The 25,201-nt window shown below is 37.8% G+C and overlaps 1 protein-coding gene across 1 annotated transcript in view; it reads right to left on the bottom strand.

The window, feature by feature from the left end:
- Positions 1–22,938, bottom strand: part of LOC106148612 — a 34,004-nt gene extending 11,066 nt beyond the window's left edge. The window contains exons 1-2 of the mRNA XM_013514754.1: positions 22,765–22,938; positions 602–967 (exon numbers count right to left, since the gene is read on the bottom strand). Of these exons, the coding sequence (XP_013370208.1) occupies positions 602–967; positions 22,765–22,938 (540 nt within the window). The remainder of the gene's footprint in view (positions 1–601; positions 968–22,764) is intronic.
- Positions 22,939–25,201: the final 2,263 nt, after the last annotated feature.

Below are 25,201 nucleotides of genomic sequence, written 5' to 3'. Positions count from 1 at the left end.
GCTTTGCCCACATAGCATTTTCCTGTTAAAATATGAATAAAAGGGAAGCATCTTGACTGGCTAGCAGGCAGCGGTGTGAGAGACAGTCTGATTATTGTAGCAGAGAAAGGCAAGTAGATTGGTTCTGAGTGATAAAGATAGCCAGATGTGGGAAAGTTTAAGGACTGAGAAATTCCCTGGACCGAAAGCCAGGATGACGCGAGTGTAGGAGGGAAACAGGACCACTTCCGGATGGCAGCATCCCTTCTTCCCTCCGGTCCAGCCAAGCACAGTGTCCATGGCATCTTGGGGAGGGCTGGGCACCCTGAAGGAGGGGAACAGGCACTTCTGCGGTGGGCCGCAGGGGGACTAGGCTTCCAAGCAGTCTACCTCTCCACGGGGAAGAGGAACACAGTGAGTGAGAAATTTGCAAACTAGGGCTTCAGAGAAACTTAAAGCCGGACAGCAGTGTCAGAGAAGTCACTTGTAGCCCCCAGGAACTTGGAAACAAGCATGCCAGTGCAAGTAGGGACAGAATCTGAGCTCTGGGAGGCCCGCGCCCCTGGGGCAGTGGGAGCCGGGTCTAGCAGCTGTGCTAGCAAGAGTAAGTGAATCTGAGCACCGAGAAAAGTGGATCCTCAGGGTTGCGCAAGGAAGCAGCATCTGGAAGCGGCAGGACCGGGGAAAGAAGAGGCCACGCAGATCGAGAATGACTACTTGCCCGTCCTTTCCCCACACCCGAGGGGTGTGCGCTGCCCACGCAGGCAACCTTCCACAACCCCACCCCACCCGCCGGGACTGGTGAAGCAGGGAGCTCTGCGGCTTTGCCAAGCTTGCAGACCGGATGGACAGTGACTCTGGGGCAGGGGACTGAAGGAAAAGGACTGCAGTGGGGAAGAAGGAGAGGTGCCCAGTCACAGGGATTCCAGCGAAGTGCTAGCTGCAAGGCCAGAGGAGGAAAAGCACTGAGGCAAATGAGAGATTTACCCTGAAGGGAAAGGAATGGAGAGAGGTCCTGTCTGATTGTCACCTATAGACAGTTCTCTTCTCTCCCTCTCTGCCTACTGACTCAGTCCCCGCTTTACCTGTGCCCCTCCCTCCACATCTCAGTCTCTTTGCAGTCTGCTACAGTCTCAAAGGCCATTCATAAAAAGGTGAACTTGTTCAAACAAGCTTCCAGGTACATAATTGATGTACGGTTGGCCGGGCATGGTGGCACATGCCTGTAATCCCAGCACCCAAGAGGCTGAGGCAGGAGGATCCTTGCGAGTTCAAGGTCAGCCTGGGCTACAAAGTGAGCTCAAGGTCAACCTGAACTGCATAGCAAGACCCTGTCTCAAAAAGACAAAAAAAATTTAGATGTATGGTTGGATCTATTGATGTTATTATGGACTCTTTTTTTAGTACCAGGAATGGAACTCAGGACCTTGCACTTGTCAAGCAAGGTGCTATGCCACTGAGCTACATCCCTGGGCCTATTGATATTATTATCACCAGTAGAAATTCCCTCCCTAAAATTCATAGATTTTAGGATAAACTTAAATATAAACATGTCACTCCTGTATTCAATAAATGCAATATAATGAAATGTACTTTTATGTATTTTACCTTACTATTTTTATCATTGCCATTATATTAACTTCTATCTATTAAAAGGCACTTGTAAGAGTAGACTAGGAAGAAAAGATAAACATTTCTTGAAATATAGAGCTCTAATAAGTGAGAAAATGTTCTAACTATTGTAGGATTTGGCAAGGCAGTTTTCCCAGTTATTCCTCTCCTCACATGCAAAATCTGAATGGCTTTAAGATCACGTTTCTCTGGTTAAGTCCCTTTTAAAGAAGAGTGCTTATTTCTGAACAAAGCTTACAGAGTAGTTTCTTTTTAAAATCCATTGCCCAAGAACTGAAAATAAAAATCCATAAACCTTAAAGTCAGGTGGTTTCTTGTGTAGTGGGATTATGTCTAACTACTACTGCATGGACTGCTACAATATAGATGCTCAAACTAAAATATAGTCCCCGAAAGGTCTAAAATTACTGTTGCTGCACTACTGTTATTTTCATCAGCTACGGCTAGCCTTAATGTTCTAAAGAGAAACCTAATCTCTAAATCTCCCAAATTAAAAAGCATAAGCATTTGTTAAATTGAATTTGGAGCTTTCGCTGGGGATAAACTCACTACTGATGTAAATTCACTAAGGTCACTTAAGACGTGGAGGAGGGGCAGTGATATAATAAGTTTTTGTTTATTTATCAGGCTTACTCTCAAGTGAGACCTTCTTTAAAAATTACATTAATGAGCACAAACCATATGGCTTGAAATGGTGCAATTGCAAGAGTGGCATAAATCCAGCTGTCCATTTCCAGCACATAAGCTTGTTTTATTTGCTCTTTAATTGTTCTTACTAAAAGAATTTGTGTATGTGCTAAGTATACACAAAGTATTTTATTTTCTTTTTATATGGTTAATAATGGATATTCCATCATCATTATTATTTTGCATTTACACAGCACCTTTCCTTTGAGTAATTCATGTAATTTATAACCAAATCAAAAGACCATTTATGTAAATACTTTGCATGCCTATTTAACAACCTTGAAGCTTGCCATGTGTTCACATTCATGAAGCCACAAATAATTTATAGGGGGTCAGTTATAATGACATGAATTTTATTGATTTTATTTTCTATTTATTCAAGCTGTAGAATTATGAAGTGGAAGCAGAGGGAGCAAAATAGGGAAGGAAATGTAGCATGCCAGTCTTGGTTTCCTGTCGCTGTTTGTAACACATCTATTGGAGAGGGGAGTAGAAGGAAAAAATGGAGGAGTCTTGAAAAAATTGTTCTCTGAGGCAATACAATGAATTAATGTAAAATCTTTCTTATTTTTAAAATTCTCAGATAGTTTCAAGTGATTTTTTAAAATCACCTTTTAAACTTAAGTATGAATAACATTTGTTTTACTCTGTGTACATTCAGATATTCTTTACCAAGGGCCACTGTGTCCTGGATACTTTATTACACACTGGAATTTTCCCTTCCATGAGAATAAGTGTTAGTTCAAGGCTCATAAACTCTCAGTCCATAGGCTCAGTCAGACCTATACTATAGGTTTAATTTTATTTGCATAGTGTTTTATGAACGTCTCTGAACTTGGTGCAAGTCTTAAACATTGAGATATTGTTCAAAATAGTGTATATGAAGCCTTCTTGTAGAAAATGTGAAGCTTTGCAATACTGAGCTCAGATTTCTTCATAGCAATGGTTTTCTTTGGCCCATTAGCTATGGCTCCCTGTTAGAAGGGCACGCCGCCTCTAGGGGTCTACTTCTCCCACCACTTCCTGGAAGTAGTTCACAGAGTTAACAGAGAATGTTTGAGGCAAAGAAAGAGCAGAGATTTAAATTAAGGAAGTAAGAATCTTGATGAATCTCACAGAACATTTTAAGGAGTTTGGACTTAATTTTATCGACAATGAGACTTTGGAAGATTGCAAAGTAATTTTATTTTTATTTTAGAAGAACTACTCTGATAACAACATGAAGGGGAGGAAAGATTGAGAATCAATAGAGAGGGCCTACCTCAAGAGCCTACTGTAGGTGTATAGAGGAATGATACTGGTCTGAATAGGAAGCCGGATAGACAAGGTTTTATGTTGAAGTAGTAAGACAGGTCAGAGTTTAGGCTAAAAGGCATGAGGCCAAGTAGATGGGTGGCATCAACAACCAAACTGAAGAAGAGATAAACAGAAGTAATTTACTTTTTAATATCTTAAGATTGGAGGGTTTGGGGCCATCTAGGTATAAATATACCATATGTAGTTGGATGTATTGTAACGGCAAACATTCTAGCCAGAGAACTATTACTTCTTACCAATCATGGATATTCTAGTAGTTGAATCTCTGTGGAATGTTAACAGACAACAGTTATATTTCTTTTACAAAGAAAACTGGAAGTCGAAAATCATACATAGTATTGTTTTTTTTTTTTTTGGTTTTTCTCTGGTACCGGGAACTGAACTCACGACCTTGCACTTGCCAGGCAGGCGCTTTGCCGCTGAGCTAAATCCCCAGCCCCCATACATAGTATTGTTATATAATAAGCATGATGGCATTTTTGTAGCACAATGGATGAGCCCTTTTAGTCATCATCCCTACCTAATACATAAGGAGCTTTCATCCAACTTGGCCTTAAACAGGATGCCACTTAAGAAATTTGTGACATTGTCCGGGCTGTTTAATATCTAAGCCTCTGTAAATGTAGTGGCATATACATAGCATATACATCACATAAGTTTTTGTTAAAAAAATTGTTCACACGATGACCCATGAACCTCCTATTACACATATCTGGAGCACAAGGGAAAGGCAGATGCCTAACATTATGTATCTTTTAGAATACTATACATCTTGAAAGCATGAATACATTTAATATACCATGAAATTAACAATAACAAGTTGTCATTTTTTTTGAAAACAACTTTCTGACAGTGACTGATGTAAACCCATCATAATAATATATTTTGAATAATGTTTATTGTGGTGTCTCCCATAAGGCTATGGAGATTATTGGGGCTCCTTATTAATGAACAAAAACTGGTTAATGTTATTCCAGGCAGCTGTTTTTTATTCATCAGTCATAGCCCTGTCCAACAATCTCTCTCTACCCTACAAAATTTTTATTTAATTATCTTAAACCATTTTTCATGTCCTATGAATGTCCATCATAATACTTGACACATCCATTTTGAGCAATGAGAGACTCTCAAGTTATAATACATAAATAATAATATTTATATATTTATAAAACCAATTTTAACATAATTTTGACCAGCCAGCAGCTTGGTAGAAGCAAATCTTTAATTTAGATAATATTTATCTATAAGCCAAATTAGATTACAGACAATTACTTCAAAAATCAAAAAATATAAAAAGAGAAATTTGTTGAACTCAAATAAAACAGCTGTTCACATATTTGACAAAGAGACAAACAAACAAAACATACACAAGACAATTTGTTTATGAATTCAGAGTGCTTTCAAATATAGTTTTGGCCATATTGAATTATAAGTTTGTAATTATAAGTCTAGTTGGACTTTTATTTCCTTTTTTTTTGATAGGTCAATTAGTATAGATCTCTTATAAAAAGAATTTGGAAAAAATAAAAACCTTTTACCTGTAATTAATATACTTTCAGTATTTTATTCTGTCTTAAGAATACCCACAGCTTTTGTGCCCCTTGCGGTAGTTTCCAGCTGAGACATCCTCAAACACACTCTGTCACGTACCCAGGCCTTCTTCCAAGTGCTCCTGTGATCTCTCTCTGTAAGACTTACTATAATTTAGGTTAATATTATCACTTATGTAGACTTCCCCCTCCCCCCCTTTTTTAATAGCACTTGTGAAATCCTTCTGTAAGACTTTACATAGCAAAGATATACCTAAAGAAATTATAGAGATTTAGACCAGCCTTTGGGAACTGTAGTTGGTCAGCAGTCCTGTTATAGCACCCCCATAGGAAGTAAGCAAGCATTTACATCTCTTAAGTCTTGTAATAACCTCCATTTGCCTGATTTCTTTGGAATAACAAAGACAGGAGTATTCCAAGGAATGACTGAGTTTTCCAAATGTCCTAGCTTAAATAATTTGATTAGTTTCTCCCTGGTAAGTGGTCATTGATTTACCCAAACAGGTTTCTTAGTTTGCCAGTGTAAAGGCAAAGCTGTTTGGGGGGCAGTAGTATTAATGGCCCTTGTTAAAAAAACCTGTTGATATCCGATACTATGCCTGTCATTCATAGGTGTAGTTCATACAGGCTCTTTGATTCCTTGTAAGTTTTTTCTTAGCCCTTTGTCTTTTGCATATCTCATGGTGGTCATCATTTGTTGAATTTTAGGATTTGGATCTATTTGTTTAATTTTAGTATTAGAATTTGCTTGTTTAAATTTAAAATCAGAATCAGAATTACTAGTCAATATCAATTTCCACTTTTGTAACAAATCTCTTCCCCACAAATTGACCAGAATAGGTGCCACATATGATAAAAAAGAAACCCTTTTGTTGGTTTTGCCCCTCATAAAGCAAGGGTGAGGCACTTTATAGTACATGCTGAGGGTCTTGCTCTCTCATGAGCTGTCTGTATTTAACAGAAGTTTTATATATAGGTAACAAAACCAACTGTGTTATATACTCTCCTTGTTCAAAGAACCAGAGATCCATGGCACATGCAAAAACTTGTATCTCATCTTGACAATCACCAGCAATCACACTAAGCATAATAGTTATTTTTTTAAAATTTGGATCAGCTTTTCCCAGTACAAGACCAACTGTTTCCTCAGGGGGTGGGTCTCACACTCCTGTGGGAATTGGGGTGGGTTTTAAGCTTGGGGAAAGGCTGTCTGCAGTGGTGAAAATAGAATGCCACAGGGTCAGTGCCACAGCTGAGGAGAAATCTCCTGCTGAGGCAGGCAAGTGGGTATGCAGGATGAAGGGCAGCTGAGTTGGGAGACAAAAGGATCAGCTTTCTCAGGTGCCGAGGACAAAACAGGAGGTTTCTGTTTAGGGGACCTTTTTCAAAACACACATCACCTTTAAACTTATCATGTAATTCAGCACCGTTGCTTTGCTATTGGCAGTCCCCATAACAGAAATAGTTTGACACAATAGCAGTGATTCCCTGTGGGGTCAGGATCTTTTCAAGCTTCCAAGTAAACAACTCCCAGGGGCAGAAAAAGCAGGAGGAGGGTGATCAGGCCGCTACTGCCCAAGCAACAGATTTAATTGCAACCTGAGGCGGGCGCACCAAGGAAGGCAGGTGCATGGGGCAAACATAGAATGAATGAATGACTTAAACAGACAAACAGCACAGGTGACAAAATCCTGGGAAAGATAATTTAGTTCCTCTCCAACTCGTTTTGCCAATTCAAATTGGAGCCTGAATTGGAACAAAAAAAACAAAACCCAGTTCTCTCTCAGCACTCACCAGAGAGATTTATTCTCCCCTCTCTCAGCTCTTGTTGAAGAGGGTGAGGGCTGCGCCTGCAGCATGCCATGTCACGCCGCTCTCCCGGCTCTGGAGAGGGTGTGACCGAGACTGCTACTCACGTCTGAGAGCAAGCAGCTGAAAGTTACCCACGTCTGGGAACAACCAAACTAGATACCCATGTCTGGGAACAAATCAAGCCAACAAGGGCCCTTTTCCAAGCCAAAACCCAGTCTCGGGAAACAAAATTGAAAGCCAGTTAAATCTTACCCAGTCAGAGGGTTGAGACTGCTGTTTGTCCATTTTGTGGCTGAGGCCTGCAGTCCTTAGCTGCTCTTGGATGGAAACTGAAATCAGATGGGGTGCCAAGCCATTCAGGAATGGCTAAGGGGTCCAGAGGTCTGGGCCCCCTCAGAACAAGGGTCTGCCTGTGGAATCTCCTGAGTGAGCCCCCAAATATAATGGCAAAACTTTGGGTTGTATTCCACAAGAAACCGAAGGACTCTATTTAGAACAAACAGAGTTTTATTAATTTGAGGCTAGCCACCTCTCATCTCTGACTTGCAGGTCAGGAAAGTGGGCCCCTGGCCTTCTTTGTTCCCACCTTAAATATAGTTTTGGTTTCCATGGTAACAGATTGGAATGTTGTAGCCCTGGCCACACATTGTTTTCCTTGTGTCATGTAACCAGGTCAGGCTCCGGTCCTAAGCCCAACCACAATGATACATGCTTTCTGTACTCTGTTCTGTATGTCCCCCTTTAAATAACTATACATTTCCTTTATGGTTTCAATGTTTATCTAGGGCCGGGGAAGAGATGAACCAACTCAGGCAAGGTCAAAGGTGGTTATAAGGGCCCGGGTGTTCTTTGTCTTTAGAAAAGCATTCTGGGCCAAAGTCAAGACTGAAAAGTTAACTTTTTACAACCCCTCCAGGATGTTTCTCAAGACACATTTTGAGGCTTGTACTAAGGCTAAAACTATTCTATCTTAAAATGATATGTTAAGAGTCACCATCCCCTACAGTATGAGAGAGAGAGAAGCAAATTACCATAAAATAGAAGTTTGTATAAACAAGTATCCACTGGATTTTGCAATTAGGCTAGAATAGCTTGGCAAATACTTTGGCAAAGTGAAAAGAATGTCTCATTGTAGTGTTTATAAAAAATTAGAAAGTTAAAAGAAATTTACATTTGTTATCTATTTCTAATAATATGGGAGATAAGATACATAGGTAACTAATGTCCAAAAACTTTTTAGGAAGTTTAGATTAAGAAAAAACCAGTAATTCCTATTGTATAATTGAGCATTTAAAAATGTAAGAGTAACCTCCTGGTACCAAAGAGAAGAAGCTACTTTAAAATCAGAGTGGTAAAGTGGTAAAACAGGTTTTATGAGATTTGTTGATCTATTTAAGCAAGAAACTTGCCTTTTAACTTTGCTATAAGGGCAGATGGTAAGGCCTTATGTCAATAAGGCAGTAAGTACAAAAAATATACACCAGAAAAGGAATACTTGAAGGCCTTATACTCAGTAATACAGATTGCTTAAAATAATAATAATAATGATATGTGTCCCTCTGGCTCAGAGAGATATTGTGCCTTTGTCTGGGAATTTGTGAAAAGATAATTTTTTCCCACAGACCTGTCTTCATATCATACTAGGAATCTGACTCTACTACCTATATCAAACCCTGAAATTGATACAAAAAATTCACCAATTTGATGATAATAATTTAACCCAAGATTTTCAGAGTGCCATCAATTCAGTTTCACCTAACATATGCTTGGACTCCAGATCAAAATGCATGAGGAAGCAATCTACCATGAGCAAGAGTCAGTAGACAGGATATGTAGTGTGACAAACCACTATAATATTTGCATCATAGATTTATTGAACTGGGGGCTGGGGATTTAGCTCAGCTGCACTGTGCTTGCCTGGCAAATGCAAGGTCCTGAGTTCGATTTCCAGTACCAGAAAAAAAAAAAAGAATTATTGAACTGAAACAACTAAATAAATATTACCTTGAAATAAAACATGAGGGAAGACCATGGTGTTATCAAAAAGAGAAGTAAAAAATAAATGTAGGACTTCTAGAAATGTAGAATAAAACTTTTGACTTAAAAATCTGTAGTGAAGATTAGAAACAGTTGAGAAGATATCAGAAAACAAAAAAATGGCCCTAAGGAAATAACTCAAATGCAGTATATAGCGATAAAAAAAAGGTAAATATGAAAAGAGGGTGAAAAGACAGTAAGATGTAAACACATAGCAACCTGGAGTTCTAAAAGATGAAAACATAATGAAAGTGAGTGATACATTCTTTAAAAGCACAATGGCTGAACATTTGTTAGGGTTACTGAAAAAACATAAACCCACAAATCCAATAAGACCAATAAGTCAAAAATGGCAAATAAAATACTTACTAACTACATCATTAAAAAGTGTAGAATAATGAGTAAGAAAATGTCTTAGGAGCATCTCCAGTGTCTTTAGAGATGAAAACAAGTTCATTTACAATAGATAGAAAATTAGACTGACTGCAGTTTTCCCTAAACAATAACAGAAACCAGATAGGATGTAATGATATATTCATCAGAAGCTTGGCTTCAGAAAGTGGCACAAAGGATCGGATAAATATGTTCAAAGTGAGAAAGAGTGAATATTTCAGGGGGATTGTTGACAGTGTTTCTTTTACTGTAATGAGGTCTTTATTTTTATTTAAACATCCATTATTGTTATTTTTGTTTTTGTTTTCCCATGGGAAAGAAGTAAAAGTTAAAAGTGACTTTGAGAAACTGAAGGGAAAAAAGGAAGTGGAGAATTGATCAAAAACTAGGAAGGTAATATATAAGGAATACCAAGACCCAAACTGAAGTCTCAAAGCATGACTTTCTTACAGTACTCCTACCATTTCTATTTTTGAAATAAGGAAGAATTACATCTCTAGAAGTACAGCAGTTTCTGAATTTTAGTGTGAAAGCTTTGAGCAAGCAATCTTAGCTAGAATTTTAGTCATTTGGTCCTATCCATGCCTTCAAGTATTTAAAATCAATGATTTCAAGAGCAAATGCATTACTCTACAGTGTGAATTTATTCCTTTGCGTGAAATATTATTTGTTTTGTAGTAGGCAGTGACTACAAGGTTAACTTTCTTTTCTCCCATGGCTGAAATTTAGGCACCAGCTAGAATGCTGGATCTTGAGAAAACTACAGAATAAAGGAGACTGGAGTTGGAATGTGGATGCCCACCTTGTGATTTCCCATTTTTTCCCCACCTTGGGCCCACCTCACCTCATGGTTTTGCTGTATAAAAATCCCTGGAGAAAGACAAGTTCCTTGGGCAACCCACTTGGGCCTACCTTCTGTCTGTCTTGGACAGAAGCTTTCTTTCCTTCAATAAATATATTTCACTCTTAACCTCCGACTAGCATGACTGGCAGGCTGGAGCACAGAGCCAGGTGGCTCATTTGGAAGTTTCTATGAAAAGTCAAAATTGAGAGCTACTCAAAGCAGGGAATTTGTTGCACTGATACCTGTTGGGTAGTTTCAACCTTTCTTTCTACTTTGTTTTCACTCCTGCATCTTATTGTCAAGATTAATTTGGGAGCCAAAACAAGTGACTCATGTGTAGGTACTGGCACCAGGATGAACTCTGGATCTTCGACAGTCACACAGGGTTCGAGTTTGAATCAGGGCTGATCTGGATACTGGAGCAAAGGTCACCCTTAGAAAACAAGACACTTGTCAAGGGTTTCAGAATCAGTTTTCAAATTCTCTTTCATTTTTTATTACAACTATATTCCTTAACATCCAGAAGACAGAATTTCTAGCATAATTTTTCTGGTACTCTTTTAAAATCAGTGTTTAACAAATTATACTTAATTGTATTTTCTCAAATCCTTTTATCATTCTGACATCAAACTGTTTAAGAAAAAGAAACATATTTTCCTTATTACCAGAGTTCAAATCCTGGGTCAAAGTCTTCTTTCATATTATATATTATTTCTTCTTCATTAATTTGTTTTCCATAGCTTCCAAAATCTGCTTCCGTGTTGTTTGTGCCATGGGATGCCTCGCTATCTCTACTTGTCTCACCAAAATACCCTCACTTCAGGGAGCCTTACCTCTCAGTTTTCTTCTAACACTATCAGCTCTGTTTTACCTTTATGACTTTGTACTTTTCCTATCATCTGGAATTCACTTCCCTGATTATTCAATTCCCACATCCTCTTGCTTGCTGAATATTATACATCTCTAACCAGTTATCTTAGGGAAGATAAGATACCTCAGCTCTTCATTTGTATCTTACGCACACCTGGCATAAAGAACATAAAAGGTAATTAATATTCAATAATTATTTGCTCAGCTGAGTCTGTATATTATTGTTATAAGCAGCTGAGTTAGATAGAAATAATATAGGCAGCCAGACAGGGCCAGGCCCTCCAAGGGGCCAATATGGAAGACAAGATACCTTGCAAATGGAGCCGTACTTGCTGCGGGCTGGACCTCAAGACAAAAGATTGAACAAATGCATCCACATGCCTCTCTAGGGATGGACCTCAGGGATTGATATTTTAAATAGGTAGCAATCACCTGGGAGAGACACTGACCCAACCTCTTAGAGGAAAAGCCCCTGTTCTATGTTCCTGCCTACTTGCTACATGATTCCCTTCCCCATTTGATCCTGATTTAATCAGTTTTACCCGAACAATTCTTATTGCCTGACCATAGTTTTGTCCCACCTCATGCCCATCTTGTGATTTCCCATTTTTCCCCCACCTTGGGCCCACCTGACTGCATGGATTTGCTCTATAAAAATCCCTGGAAAAGACAAGTTCCCTGGGCAACCCACTCAGGCCCACCTTCTGTCTCTGTCTTGGACAGAAGCTTTCTTACCCTCAATGAATATATTTTGCTCTTAACCTCCGTTGTTCCTAAAATTCATTCTATTTTAGAGAACACAAACTCTTCCCACATATTGTTCAGATTGGAAGGTTTTCTTTTCCCTCTATATCACCATCTACTAGGGCCTCTGTCTCTGTCGTCTGTCTCTGTGGAACAGGGTAGTACCGGAAAATGCTAGTATCTGTCTCATGATCGCAAAGGTACATAGTAAAATGGAAATGAAAATTTTGTGTCCATGTTCACAATCTCAGATAAAGGCACTGAAATCATTAGACTGGTAGCTTTTTATAAACTCTAAATTCTCATGGGCTTGATTAAAGAAATTTAAGTAATACCAGAGAGTTTCAGTGGATGCATTATTTGGAAATGAAACCATGAAATTAAGTTTTACTTTAATAAATTTTCTTATCCCACATTATCTTTCAATAATAGTCTTATCCTGTGTAGTTAAAATTTCAATTGAATACAGTAGCTATAAATTTCATTTGGTGTCCTGTGTATTTCTTTTAATAGATGCACATATTTGTAGAAACATTTCTCTATTATCCATCTACCTGAAATATCATCCTTAGCAAAAGGTTAATCCTGTGCTGTGTTTCTTTCCTGGTATGATTTCGATGTTATTTGTCCTACCCAAAACTTTCACATGTTGGAGACTTGCTTCCTAGGGTGGTGGTATTGGGAAATACTAAGAGAGAGACCAAGCAGAAAGTCTCTTGGTCAGTTGGGGGCATTCTTGGACGGGATTGTGGAGCCTCAGACTTTTCTCCCTCTGACTTCTTGTTTTGAGATGTGATCTTTCTTGATGCACACATGTCTGCACCATGACGCGACCCAGGTAAGAGTGTCCGCACCAGAGCTGAGCTTTGGCTGTTGCCACTACCTTGAAATCTCCAAGACTGTGAGTGAACTGTACCTCTTGTCTTTGTAAAGTCAGCTGGTATTTTATAGTTGTACCAAAAGGAAGGAATACATTTATCAATTAATGTTTATTTAATGCCTCACTGTTCAGCGTTCTCCCAACTGTTTTTCTACCACTTGGGTTATTTTGATTACTTCAAAATCTTCTCACATTCCAGTCTCAGTTTAATTCTCTCCTCTCCATCAAGCCCACAGTGCCAACTTCCTCTCCCCTTGAGTTCTCTCTCACTGATTCTGATAGATTCTTTGCATCATGAAATTCAATATTAGCATGGTGTCTTATGGTTCTTTCCTTGTGTGACTATTTCTGTTTTGTTTCTTTTCTCGCTCATACACTGTAAATATCTAAAATTTATACTTAGCTTGTATCTCTCACTTTTAAAACTAAATAAAAACAGTGTGTACATTGTCTGGTTATAAATTAGTATATTTTTAGGAAATAACAAAATTTATCATTGGTCAAAATTGAAAGTAGAGAGGTAGGAATGCTCCTATGAAATAAAGTAATGTCATCATTCTTTTGTTATTATAGTGTATTATATTCATTATATTTATTTTGAAGGAAAAATAGTTGGTGATAATGATATTACCAAGAAAATAATTAGTTGTACTCATTTTTGAAAATGTCTGTTAACACATATTTTTGCTATAGAGTCACTAGTATTCAATTTAATGTTTATTTGTTAACTTTGAGCTTTCTTTTAACCCCTCTATTGATATGTTAGAGTATTGATTTCTGCAAATAGCTTAATGGTCTCTTTGGATTGCAGGTAACTCTAGTGATCCTGTCTTCTTCTGTTTAAAGCTTTGTTTCAATCAATTTCCCTTATACTCAGCAGTCAGAAAAATTCTTACCAATCTTAGTTTAAAAATTTATGCTACTGAATGCCTAGATATATTGTATGAAATTTGATTACAGAGTTGGCTGGGGGCAGCTCAATATTATTGTGTTTAAAAAGAGATTAAAGACAATGCACGTGGATATGACAATGGGAAAGTGTTTTGTAAACTAGAAGATTACCAAATTCTATGAAGATAGAGTAATTGGAGATCCATAGATGCAAATTCGGGGCAGATCAATAATATTGTCCAAGGAATAAATTTCAATACTAATATAAACAATATTTGAATAATATTATCAAAGCAAAAGCATGCCATATTTCAACCAATATAGCACTAAAAGTCTAATTTCAGGGGCTGAACAATTAAAACTCTGATAATGAATGTTAAGAGGTACTACATCTAGCAGATCAAGAAAGGAGTAAATTTTTGAGTCTTTTTTAAAATTAGAAATGCTTCTCAGACAGGTACTGGCTTAAAAAGAAAAAAGTTAAGAAAATTTGACTTTAGTTCATGTCAAACTATATGCCATTTAGCAAAACATGAACAAATAAATACACCTCTTAGAAAGAAATCGTAACTACTAAAATGAAGTTGTCCACACAAGACAATATTCTACTGAAATGTTTTTGACACTTGTAAAAGATTTTCTTCTGCCTGCTAGTGATATTTGGGTCATATGTAAAATAGGCAGGTCCAAACTGAAGTTGTTTTATGTTTTCCACTTTTTTTTTATTGCACAAAATGTCTATAATAACTCCACATAGCAGCCCTGCTTTGTGGAAGACACTGTGAGGTAAGCAAAAGAACGAATCAGTGCAATGTCTGTGTGTCACTCTCACCTGGAGGGAAAAATCACACCCTCGGCAGACAGCTGGTCTCTTAGCACACTCTTTATAATAACAGAAGCTCTCTTGAGGCTCTCTCGTAAATCCTCCTCTTCTATGCAGTTTCTTTTGTGGATCATCCTTTGAGTTTAATGCCTGGATGTGAATCTAATCTCTGACATCAGTCTTCTAGCAAAAACATATAATTATTCTTTTTTGAATAACATAATTTTGTAAATAGCCTAGTGCTCATATTTACATAAAATAAGGTAAAGGTTACCTTATCCATCAGGTGTTCCACTGTGAATCTTCCTCAGGATGTTATTTTACTTAATATATAAACTAACGGATGACAAGGGACTTTGTTTCCTTTGACTAGTTGTTGCTTAGAAAAGAGACATATGGTTGCATGCATTTAAATTCTTCATTAAAAATGTCTACAGGGCAGGGGAAAGTAATATAATCTAACATGGCAAACATTATAGAGGATTGCAGAATTCAGCTCCAAAGAATTCTATATCATTACTGTACTACTTAGAAATGAACATTATATCTAAATAAATTGTTTATACAAACTACAAGTAACTCACTTCCCTGAATAAATATTTAGCTTGAAAGTATTCCCCAAACATTTAATTATTCTAATTTACATAGATATGGAGGGAATGTATATTTACTCATGTTATTATATGTATTTTAAAGATGAAAGCATGCTTTGTTAGTGCTTTATTGTTTTAACTAAGAGTCTAATTTATTTCATTTTGTTTGTTCTATGGTTTAATATTATTATAGTTGTTAGGAATAAATTTTATTTTGATTTAGAATTACATTGGCAGTCACAGCTGGCAATGCACATGGTTTATTGTTAAGTGGCTTCAGTGTCCCTTCTATCATCTTATACCTGGTGCATCCCTCCCACGAAGAAGTAAGAAAGAACAGCTAAGCTACTCTAATCAATAAGCTAGTTCAACTGGCTAGCCCAGTTTAGTGGACCATGAAGATACCAAAACCCCAATTACAAAGAAAGAAGAGTATACATCAGGCTCATTCACCTAAGATTGATGAAGAACATGATTGAAAAGCTATGATCAAAGAGTGAAGAGGACAAGCAAGGTGGACATACCTATATTCCCAGCTATTCCAAATGCTGAGCCAGGAAGAGCTCAAGTTCAAGTGAGGGTTAGGCTATTGAGTGATGCTCTATCTCAAACTAAAAAGGACTGAGGATGAAGTTCAGTGGTGAAATGTTTCTGGGTTTGATCTCCAGGACTGTAAAAAGCAGGGTAGGAGAGTGATATTGTAGTATTTTTTTTCTCAAGAAGAACTTTAAGCTACAATATTTAAAACAATACCACAGTTCCATCTTACTCCAGAAGAATGGATATCAACAAGAATTCAAATAAATGCTGGCAAGGCTGCAGGAAGAAAGGAACAATTTTATATTGTTGGTGGAAATGTAAACTAGCACAAGCTCTATGTAAAACAGTGCAGAGAGTATTTAAAAAACTAACAATAGAAATTCCACCGGACTCAGCAATCCCTCTTCAAGGTTTCTTGTAGAAAGAGTTAAAAATATCCTATTAGAGTGGTACATGCATACCCATGTTTATAGCAGCACAATTCGCAATAGCTAAATCATAGAAGCAGCCTATTTGGCCATCAACACATGAATGGAAGAAGAAAATATGGTCTACATACACAATGCACTGCTACTCAGCCATAGAGAATGTTCTGAGGCATTTGCAGGAAAGTAGATGCACCTTGAGACTATAATATTAGGTGAAATAAATTGGATGCATACGCTTAAATATTGGGTGGCTTCTCATGTGAAAAACTCAAAGTATAAATGATACAAAGAGAAACATAAAAGGTGGATAATAGCAAACAGGGAGGTAGATCTTTTGCAAAGGAAAAGAGGATCTAGAAATCTAGAGGTGGAGAGAGCATGGAAGGACAGGAGCTCAAAGGGAAGTAAAAATACTTAACATGTGTTAATTACAGGGACCCAATCCCACAATGAATATATCTATTCATACAGAAAACACATACCAAGTGGTAGGAAAAATATTTTTTAAAATTCTAACCTGAGAAATAAAAATAAAACAATATTCTAGATATTATTCTAGATAACTATTGGAAAGAAGAATATGAGAAAGGAGCTCTAATCTGGCTAAAGGTTTAACTCACATTCACACTAGCAGAGCAGACTCTTGGTAATAGGTCTCTCGTCTCTTGGAATCTAGTATTCCAGTGTCAGTACCAAGTGGGGAGACATTTTATGGTAGGTAAAGATTGCTAACTTAATCAAGGGTATGCTATTAATTGAAATCCTCTTGTTTCCACTTCTATTGATTATCCACGTCCCTTAAAATAATGCTAAACCCATGCTTTCATTAGACATTGTTTATCGTAGACTTTATAGGCTTAATGCTGACATTCATACATGATCTTTTGTCTTTTTAAGAATACTTATAATTTTACTTCCAATTATCTCATCAATATTTAACAATACTTTCAAATTAAATGACAATATTTTTCATTTTCTGAATTTTATAAGGAGGTAATGTAAACTTTTTTTTACAGGGGAAATGAGGAAGATATATAAATAAGCACCTGGAAAATTCCCCCATCCACTTATTACACACACACACACACACACACACACACACACACACATACACACACACACACACTTTCTCTTTAAACAAACCAACACAGCAAAATAAATTGACAATCAGCATATAAAAAGATAACAATGCCAGAATGAAAGTGATACAAATCAAACATTAAGATTCAACTTTCACTTCTCAGGTTGGAAAATAGTTAGAAATTTCTGTCAGTGTGGACCATAGTATAGGAAAGGGGGGCATTCTTGTGCATAAGTACAGGAATGGCTTGGGAGATTATTTGAGTAGTCACTCTAGGGGATGGTCTTTTTATTTAAAAATTATTACATAGTAAATACACTTGTTTCTGGAAGTATGGTTCCATGACTATTAACATTATAGATTCCTGAAACTCTTATTCAAGAAAAAAATAGGTCTATTATCCAAAAGAACTCCCTTACACTCTCAGTTTATGGTCACTCCTCCCCTCACTCACCCCAGGCAACTGCTAATATTTTTCCCTCACTATGAATTTGTCCTTTAAGGCTCTCGTATAATGCAGTAACCTTTAAGATAGGCTTCTGTCACTGAGCATACTTCTGAGCCCCAACCAAAGTTGTATAACAATACCTCTCCGCAGTAGTTAACTTTTATAGAGTACAACATTTTAATTTTGATGAACTCTAACTTATTTTTTTCTTTTATATGTTATGTTTTCAGTATTCTAAAAATCCCCATGTACTTCAAGAAAGAATAGTTTTCTATAGATTTGCAGTTTTGAATGTTATGTTTAGAGCTTATAACTATTTTGAGTTAAGTGTATTGTGTTTAGAGCTTATAACTATTTTGAGTTAAGTTTATTGTGAGAAGTGAGTAATGCTCCCACCCCTAGTTTTGGAGATCCAGAACCACTGGTTCAAAAGTGTCCTCCTCTTTCTCCATTGCCTTGTCTTGGGTCTTTCATTGCAAATTAATTGAAATCTCTATACATTCATTTTTTTTCTCCCTCTACTGTTTCATTAATCTGTGCAACAGATTTTCCAAAATACCAAACTGTCCTGATTACCACAGCTTTATATCAGCTCTTAAACTCAGGTGGTAAGTCCTTCACCTTTCTTCATAGCTCTAAAACTTCTTTGTTTGCCCTAGGAGTTTCAGAAACATTTCAGTCATTGTACTTCTCAGTTTTAAAATCTCTGTTGTGTTCTTTTTCTACTTCTTTACTGAGAATGCCTTTCTTTTCATTCGTTTCAAGTGTGTTTCCTTTATCCCATGGAATTTAGTTATAACAGCTGCTTGAAAGACTGACTGATAGTTCTAAAATCTAGGCTGTCTTGGGGTTGTTATCTCTTGATTATCTTTTCCCTTGAGCTTTAGTCACATTTTCCACTTTTTATGTGAAGTGATTTTGGAATGCATCCTAGTCGGCAGATTCTGAGTCTTGTTATGGTCCTCTGAAAAATATTATGGTTTTCTTTGTAGCAATCAGCCTGGCTAGGCTCACTGCATAAAGCCCATTTGTGTCTTCTGTAGGGAGCCATTCATATTTCAGTAAAGACCTCTAAGATCTCTAATGTGTGCATTACAGAGGGCTTAGGCAGAGTCTTGCATGGATTTATATATAGTGTTAGGCATTCTTCTTTTGGAGCTTTCTTTCCTTCAGAACCTCTGTACCAAACTATCTGTCCAGCAGAGACTCTTTTTTATATTCTTTTGGCCAAAAAGATGAGTTTTCTATCACAGTGTTCAAAGCCCACAATGGCATATCTCTCTGCAAAGTGAAGGCTCCTCTTGGGGAAAAGTTTAGACAAGAAAAATAAAGATTACAAGTTGAGTCCTTCTTTAATTTTTGGACTCCCTGAACAATCTGTCTTCTGTTTATTTCCAGAGTTCTCACCCGGCAGTTGATTGTGGGGTTGTTTTTTTGTGATTTAATTAGAGGGAGGATGGGCTTTGGGGTGCTATGGTATCCTACTAGAATTAAACTCTATACTCTTTTGATTACTATTTTTATAAATAATGGGTAGGCACAACTTCTGCAACAGAACCACTTTACTTAAGGATATATTAGTCAAAGTCCAGATGTGTAGTTTATAAATCTATTTCTTTTTTGAAACTGACCTATTTGTTTCTTTCTTTGTTTTAACACAGATTTAAACTTGTTGGATAAGTCTGAGCTATTTAAAGGCCCCTAAATGCACGTCCTTCTTTTTTTCCTCTTAATCTTTTAAAATCTGGTTTATTAGAATGGCTGCTCCATGGAGATGCTTTCACTCCTTCTTTATTAGCTCAGATTTGCTTTCTGAAGATTAAGTGAGTCCTACATGGAAAAGAGTCTACTGCTGCTTTGAATAAGGATCACCATGTTGTATCGTCGGCTGCTTGCTCTGCTTTTCACTTTAGTGGGCAAGTGTGTTCCCCAGGAGGGCCTTACTTTCCCTGTCACAGGTGACTGTGTTTACTGCCACTTATTGTGGGCTCCTTTTTTCCATTAACTCCTTAGCAATAGACTGCAAAATACCTCACAACCAAAGCCTACCTTAAATCTTCATCAGACTATCGGATACCTGCACTCTGCCGCATAACTTCACAATCTGCCTTTTTGCTAGCAGCTGGTTGCATATCAGTGGAGCCTGGTCACCCCTCTGCTCCCTCAACTGCCCGCTGTGTCGGTTGCTTTCTTTGGGGCTTTTCTGCCACTGCTGACTGGGACTTCCTGTGGAAACCTTCTTAGCCACACTGCTATATGCTCATACCTTGAACTGGGGTTAATATTTCCTAAATCTCCTAGCAGAAGTTGTTCACAAACTCTGCATTATACATCAGAGTCACTTGAGGATCTTTTAAAAAGTACTGACTTCTGCCCTTGGGCATTCCCGTGTGACTGGCATAGCATAGACATCACGAGTCGTAAAAGTTCTCCAGGTGATTCTAATGTGCAGCAAGTGTGGGGAATGCCGCTTGAGGAGTAGTCCTTGAGCCATGGGGTTTGCTGTCCAGGTAATAAATGATCCTTCCTCCCAGATCTTGGATGAAAAATTCTGAAGCATTTGAATTATTTATTTCAACCAGTTTAGGCACGTGTATTTAAATTGCTGTTTCCTCCTTCCTTGTTTATCCTTTCCATCCCATTCTCTCTAGCTCCCTGGAATCACTTATAATTAACTACACAAAGATATTGGTCTCGGTGTCTGATTTTATGGAGAATCTGAGCGAGACGGTTTGTACCAGAAATGGTCCTGGGAAGCCCACCATTGTAGTAAAATCCTGAATTAGGAGAACTTGCCGGCCGAAAGTGAAAGGACCACACGGTTGACAAGAACAGTGTTGCTAACACTCTAGTGACCACACAGCCCCATACAGATCGGAATGGTGCGATGGAACATGGAAAGAAGGTCAGGGAGTGGCTTATGTTTCAGATAACACTTAAGCGGTATGCAGATTATGGATCTTAAAGGGATTATGAAGTTAGCTAGCTTTTGTTAATACATATAAAACCTTGTAAAAAGAAACTGATAGATTGAGCTTATCCAGCTATGAACTCAAGGAAAACTGAATATCTGAAACCTCCACTGGAAAGGTTAAGAGACCTGAATTCCTTAAAGCAAAGAGCAGCAAAGCTAAAAGTGAGGATCAGTGGATAACTTTGGAAGTCATCACTCTAAAGTTTGGGTTCTGTCAGAAAAAGACCCAGATTTGGGGGTATGAAATAGGGACATTTGGATAGATAACCTAAGAACTGCTGATTCCCAGATTTTCTGTACTGTCTCAGTTAGGACAAATAGTTTCTTTTAGTTTTCTAGAAATGAGCTATTTTCTTTTGCTTGAAGAACTGTGGTAGCTGCCTGACAAATGATGCCTAGTTGCTCAACATTGGCTTCCTACCTCCTTCCTTGATTCAAGATCATTAACTGGGATCAGATAATAGCACAGCCTAGGAGGAAACAGTATAGTCACTGTAAGAACTGTAAGATCCAGCTAATATGTGCCCAGGGGCACAGGGCAAGCACATGCAGAGATGATCTTGGAGGAACTGCACCCAAGAGAGAATATAAAGCTGGTTAAGGAAGAATGTGTTGGCATGAGAGCAACTCTCCTGTGACTTACAATTTAATGTCTTGGCAAGAACATGTGGATCTGGCCCTAATATGCTGCTAGAATGGCTCCTTGAAGCTCATATACAACAATGGCCTGTCGTTAATGAGGTGGAGATGCTAGAACTGCCCTGCAGAGTATTAAGAAAGGGATTTGAAGGCTTGGAGAGAGAAAAGTTAGATTGGGTTTATTGTGGGAAAGAGGGAACTTACAGCTTCCTGTGCTTCTTGGCAGGGCTGAAGAACCTGCCTTCATTAACACGTTGAGGAATATACTGGTGAGGACTTGCATTTTTAAAAAGAACTCCCTGAAGTCACCCTCTCACATCAACTCATTGGTGAGAGCAGACACTGCCATTTAACTGTGCTCTGAAGTACCAGTAGGATGTACATTCTAGAAGAGCAGAGGATCAAATGGCAGAACTTGCCTGAGTGCAGCAGGGTAATGTGATAGGCAGCAAAGCCAGAATGGCAACTCTGGTGCCCTCACTTGCAGGGATTTGTGACCATGACTAATTGTGCACTTATGGATGAAATAGAGGAGCTGCTGACAAGAGTTTTGCTTAACCTGTACTAAAAAAAAGCAAGAGGTAGCAAACAGAAGGCTGGTATTAGTCCCTGCAGTGAAATGGGAAATTATTGTCCCCTACCAGCTTCCAGGTGTAACAGAGTTCTCATAGTCACAACACATTAATGAAAGCAAAGCTGGGGCCCTGGAGGAAGACTACTGCAATGCCACTATAGTATGAATGATCCTTAGCCCTCAATCTATCCCTGAAAGGACGCTTTACTGCAGCAACTGTATTCTGAGGACAGGGGAATTTGGTACTAAAACCAAAGGATGGATGTATATTTGTTTTTCCTCTCCATCTCTCCCAATAAGCCATGTTACAAACTTGAGCTTTTCCTCCTGATGCCTGAGGTTCTTCTGATGTAGAAATCTTGATTCCCAGGGTAGAGAGGGCACTGCCACTAGAAGACACAGTAAACATAGTGAACTGGAAACCTGAACTTTCATATGGTCACTTTGCCTTTTTAAGCTGGTGGATAAGCTAGCAGAGATAAACCAAGTTACCATGTAGCTACTGGCAGCTACTATGGATCCTGATTACCATGAATAGCTAGAGTAGTTGCACCACAATGGGAGAAGATAGAGGGTAACTGGAACCTTAGAGGTTCACTCCAGTGTCTCTTAGTGCTTATTAAAGTTGGTGATAGCATAAAGGAATGACTGTAGCAACCATGACTAGTAAGGGTAAATGCACTCTATCCCTACAAGATTAGATCCTGACTCACCACCTCTGACCTAATCTTCTTACTGCACTGGCCAAGAGAGGCAAATATAATGGAAGTGATGAAAATCTATCAAGTTATAGCACTAATTGCAGCAGAGACTGTCTCTTCTTTCACTAATCTTTCTGTACCGAGTTTTTGCATAGACTACCAATACCTACCATCTTGGGGTGTAGCTAAAGGAGTTTGCATTGGCTACAGGCAATGCAAATGGTTAAATGGTTGATCAAAATGTATTGTGTTAGGCAGTTTTCCCAGTGCTGAGACGTAATACCCAATACCTATAACTTAGAGGAGGAGAAGCTTATTTTGGCTTACAGGTTCATTTTGGTTCAGTCCGTCGTTGGCAGGCACCAGTGCAGAAATGGCATGGAGGAGGAGGGAGCTGCTCACTCCATGTTGGCCAGGAAGCAGAGAGGAAGAAGAGCTGGGTGCTGAGAACACACCCTTCAAGTCATGCCCTCTTTGACCCACCCTTTGATCAGACCCCATCTCTGACAGGGAATTTTTGGGGGACATTTTAGACCTAAACTATAAGAGTTACCGTTTAGAAAAAGTATATATTGAATTAAAAGCTAAAGTGGCCAATAGACAGGTGTATGCCAGAAACCACACTTTATGCTGAATTTATCTCATATGGTCTTTAAAAATAAAGAACTAGTAACTAATTTAGAACTACAAATTATTACCATAAAATACAGAACCAGAATATCTACAATCATATTTTTTCTATTTCCACGATATTGTTATTTTTGTCATTATTTTTAAAATTGTGAAACCTTCCTAAGACTTAACATTTTCCTCCATTTGCTTTATCTTTCTTCCTTTCTTGCTCCTTATTTTATTTTTTACCTAGACCTATCCCTGATCACTTCAGCATACATTTCCTAAGTTTAAGCACATTAGCATATGTAACTACAGTATTTTGTCACACCTAAAAAAATTAACAATAGTTCTATAATGTCATTTAACAACTGAAGCAATCTAAATTTCCTCAATTGCCCCCGAAGTATAATTTTTTTCTATTAAAGCACATTTAAGCAGAAAAATAAAAGTATTAGTGAAAAGAACACACTCGTCTTTAGCAGTACCTTGTTATATTGTTGGCATGGCGCTCCTGTCCTCTTTTGGTTAAATGGTGGTTCTACCTCCTTTAGGTTCAGGGTTAAGACTTAGGGAAATGTGAAGCAGCGGTGATGCGAGCTTGTCCTCTTTTGTGCAGGGCGTGTTGTGGATGTTAATCATCTCTGTGGAGGGCAATTTAGGGAAATGATGCCCGGTGCCCATCCTCTGACTGCATAAGACGAGGGAGAGATCTGAGTTTTTTTTTTTTTTCTTGTGCTCTGGGCAAATTTGAACACTTATTTCAGATTTACCTTGCTATAACAAATTGGCTTTGCAATTCCTCTCCACAGAGTTTGAATCTCATCAAACTGCCAACAATAACTATTTTATATCTTGAGGCACTTTAGATATTTGCTACATCTCTCTTTATATAAATTGAGTAATATGCAGTTTAACTCCTCATTGCTGACTGCAGGGTTTTAAAGCTTAAGCTATTTTTTTTTCTGTGAAATGCTTTTCTATTTCAGATTTTACTTTTGAAGGTGTCAGTGTCCCCCCCCCCATTCCTTTCCTTTTAGGTGCTTCTTAGAAAGTTTGATTTATTGTCAATTTGTCAGAGTATTTTTCTGAAACCAAGATGATGCTACACATGTCTACCATTATACTGTGTGAATATTACTTTCCCAAGCCTTTTCATAGATTTTTTAAATTAAAAAGCTAGGAAGGCAAGAGATTGCTAGTTTTAGAATCAGGCCATTTGGAGAAAAGTCTACAGGTTAATTTGCAGGGGCAATTAATGCTGTGACTACTGGACTGTGGAAATAAAAGGTACAAATTTGACTGGGTTAAATATTCATGAATGACCTTATAGAATAGCTCTTCCATTTGGCCTTGAAAAGATACATAAAAATTTTCCCCGTACTTTCTTGAAATTAATGAAGTTAAACTCTGATTTTCCTGAGGATCATCCTTCTCCAACCTCTGGGCAAGTCTGTGGTTTCTAAGTAGGACCAGGTTTGGCTAGGGGAGCAACTGAGCCTAAAATAAAACTTCTTATTTGAGATATAGTACTAAGTAGAAAGCTGTGAAAAGGAACAAATAGTAGTAGTAAATATAAGTTTGAAATGTGTGATGTACATTCTATTTTAATATAAGCAAGGGAAACTGTTGGTGTTAACATTTGACAAATTTATGGATTTCAGTGTGTAGTACAAATGGACTATTTATTCTGTAATGTTAGATACATAAATGAAATCTCATCTTTTAAGACATGATCATATTTTAATATTAAAACTCTAAGTGCTACTAAAAAGACTAGCTAATTTATATTGAAAAGGAGCTTCACATTTCAAGAGCTCACCCAGCACTGTAACTTGTTATTCATGAATTGAGCCAGATATGGCATGCAGCTTCATATTATAAGATGAAATATACTACAATACAGCCTTTGGGGATTATCATTCTTATTCTGTAGCATTAGCTCCTGAGAGGCTTCACGTCAGACCATTAAGAGAAATATTTAAACTTTCTTTGAAAAACATAGTCTAAGGGGCTTTAGAACTCTGTTTTTTTCTTTCCTGTTTTACTCAATGAGCAATTGTGAAACATCTCTATTTTCCTGAATAATTCTGGAGAAATGAAACCTCTCCCATCTCCTTTCCTGCTGTCGATTTAATTGGGCGCTAAAGTG

The sequence above is a fragment of the Chinchilla lanigera genome, unplaced genomic scaffold, assembly GCF_000276665.1.
Source record: "Chinchilla lanigera isolate Chin_1 unplaced genomic scaffold, ChiLan1.0 scaffold00002, whole genome shotgun sequence".
Taxonomy (NCBI): Eukaryota; Metazoa; Chordata; class Mammalia; order Rodentia; family Chinchillidae; genus Chinchilla; species Chinchilla lanigera.
Note: the sequence above shows the minus strand (reverse complement) of the source record. Positions and strands in the feature narration are given on the sequence as shown.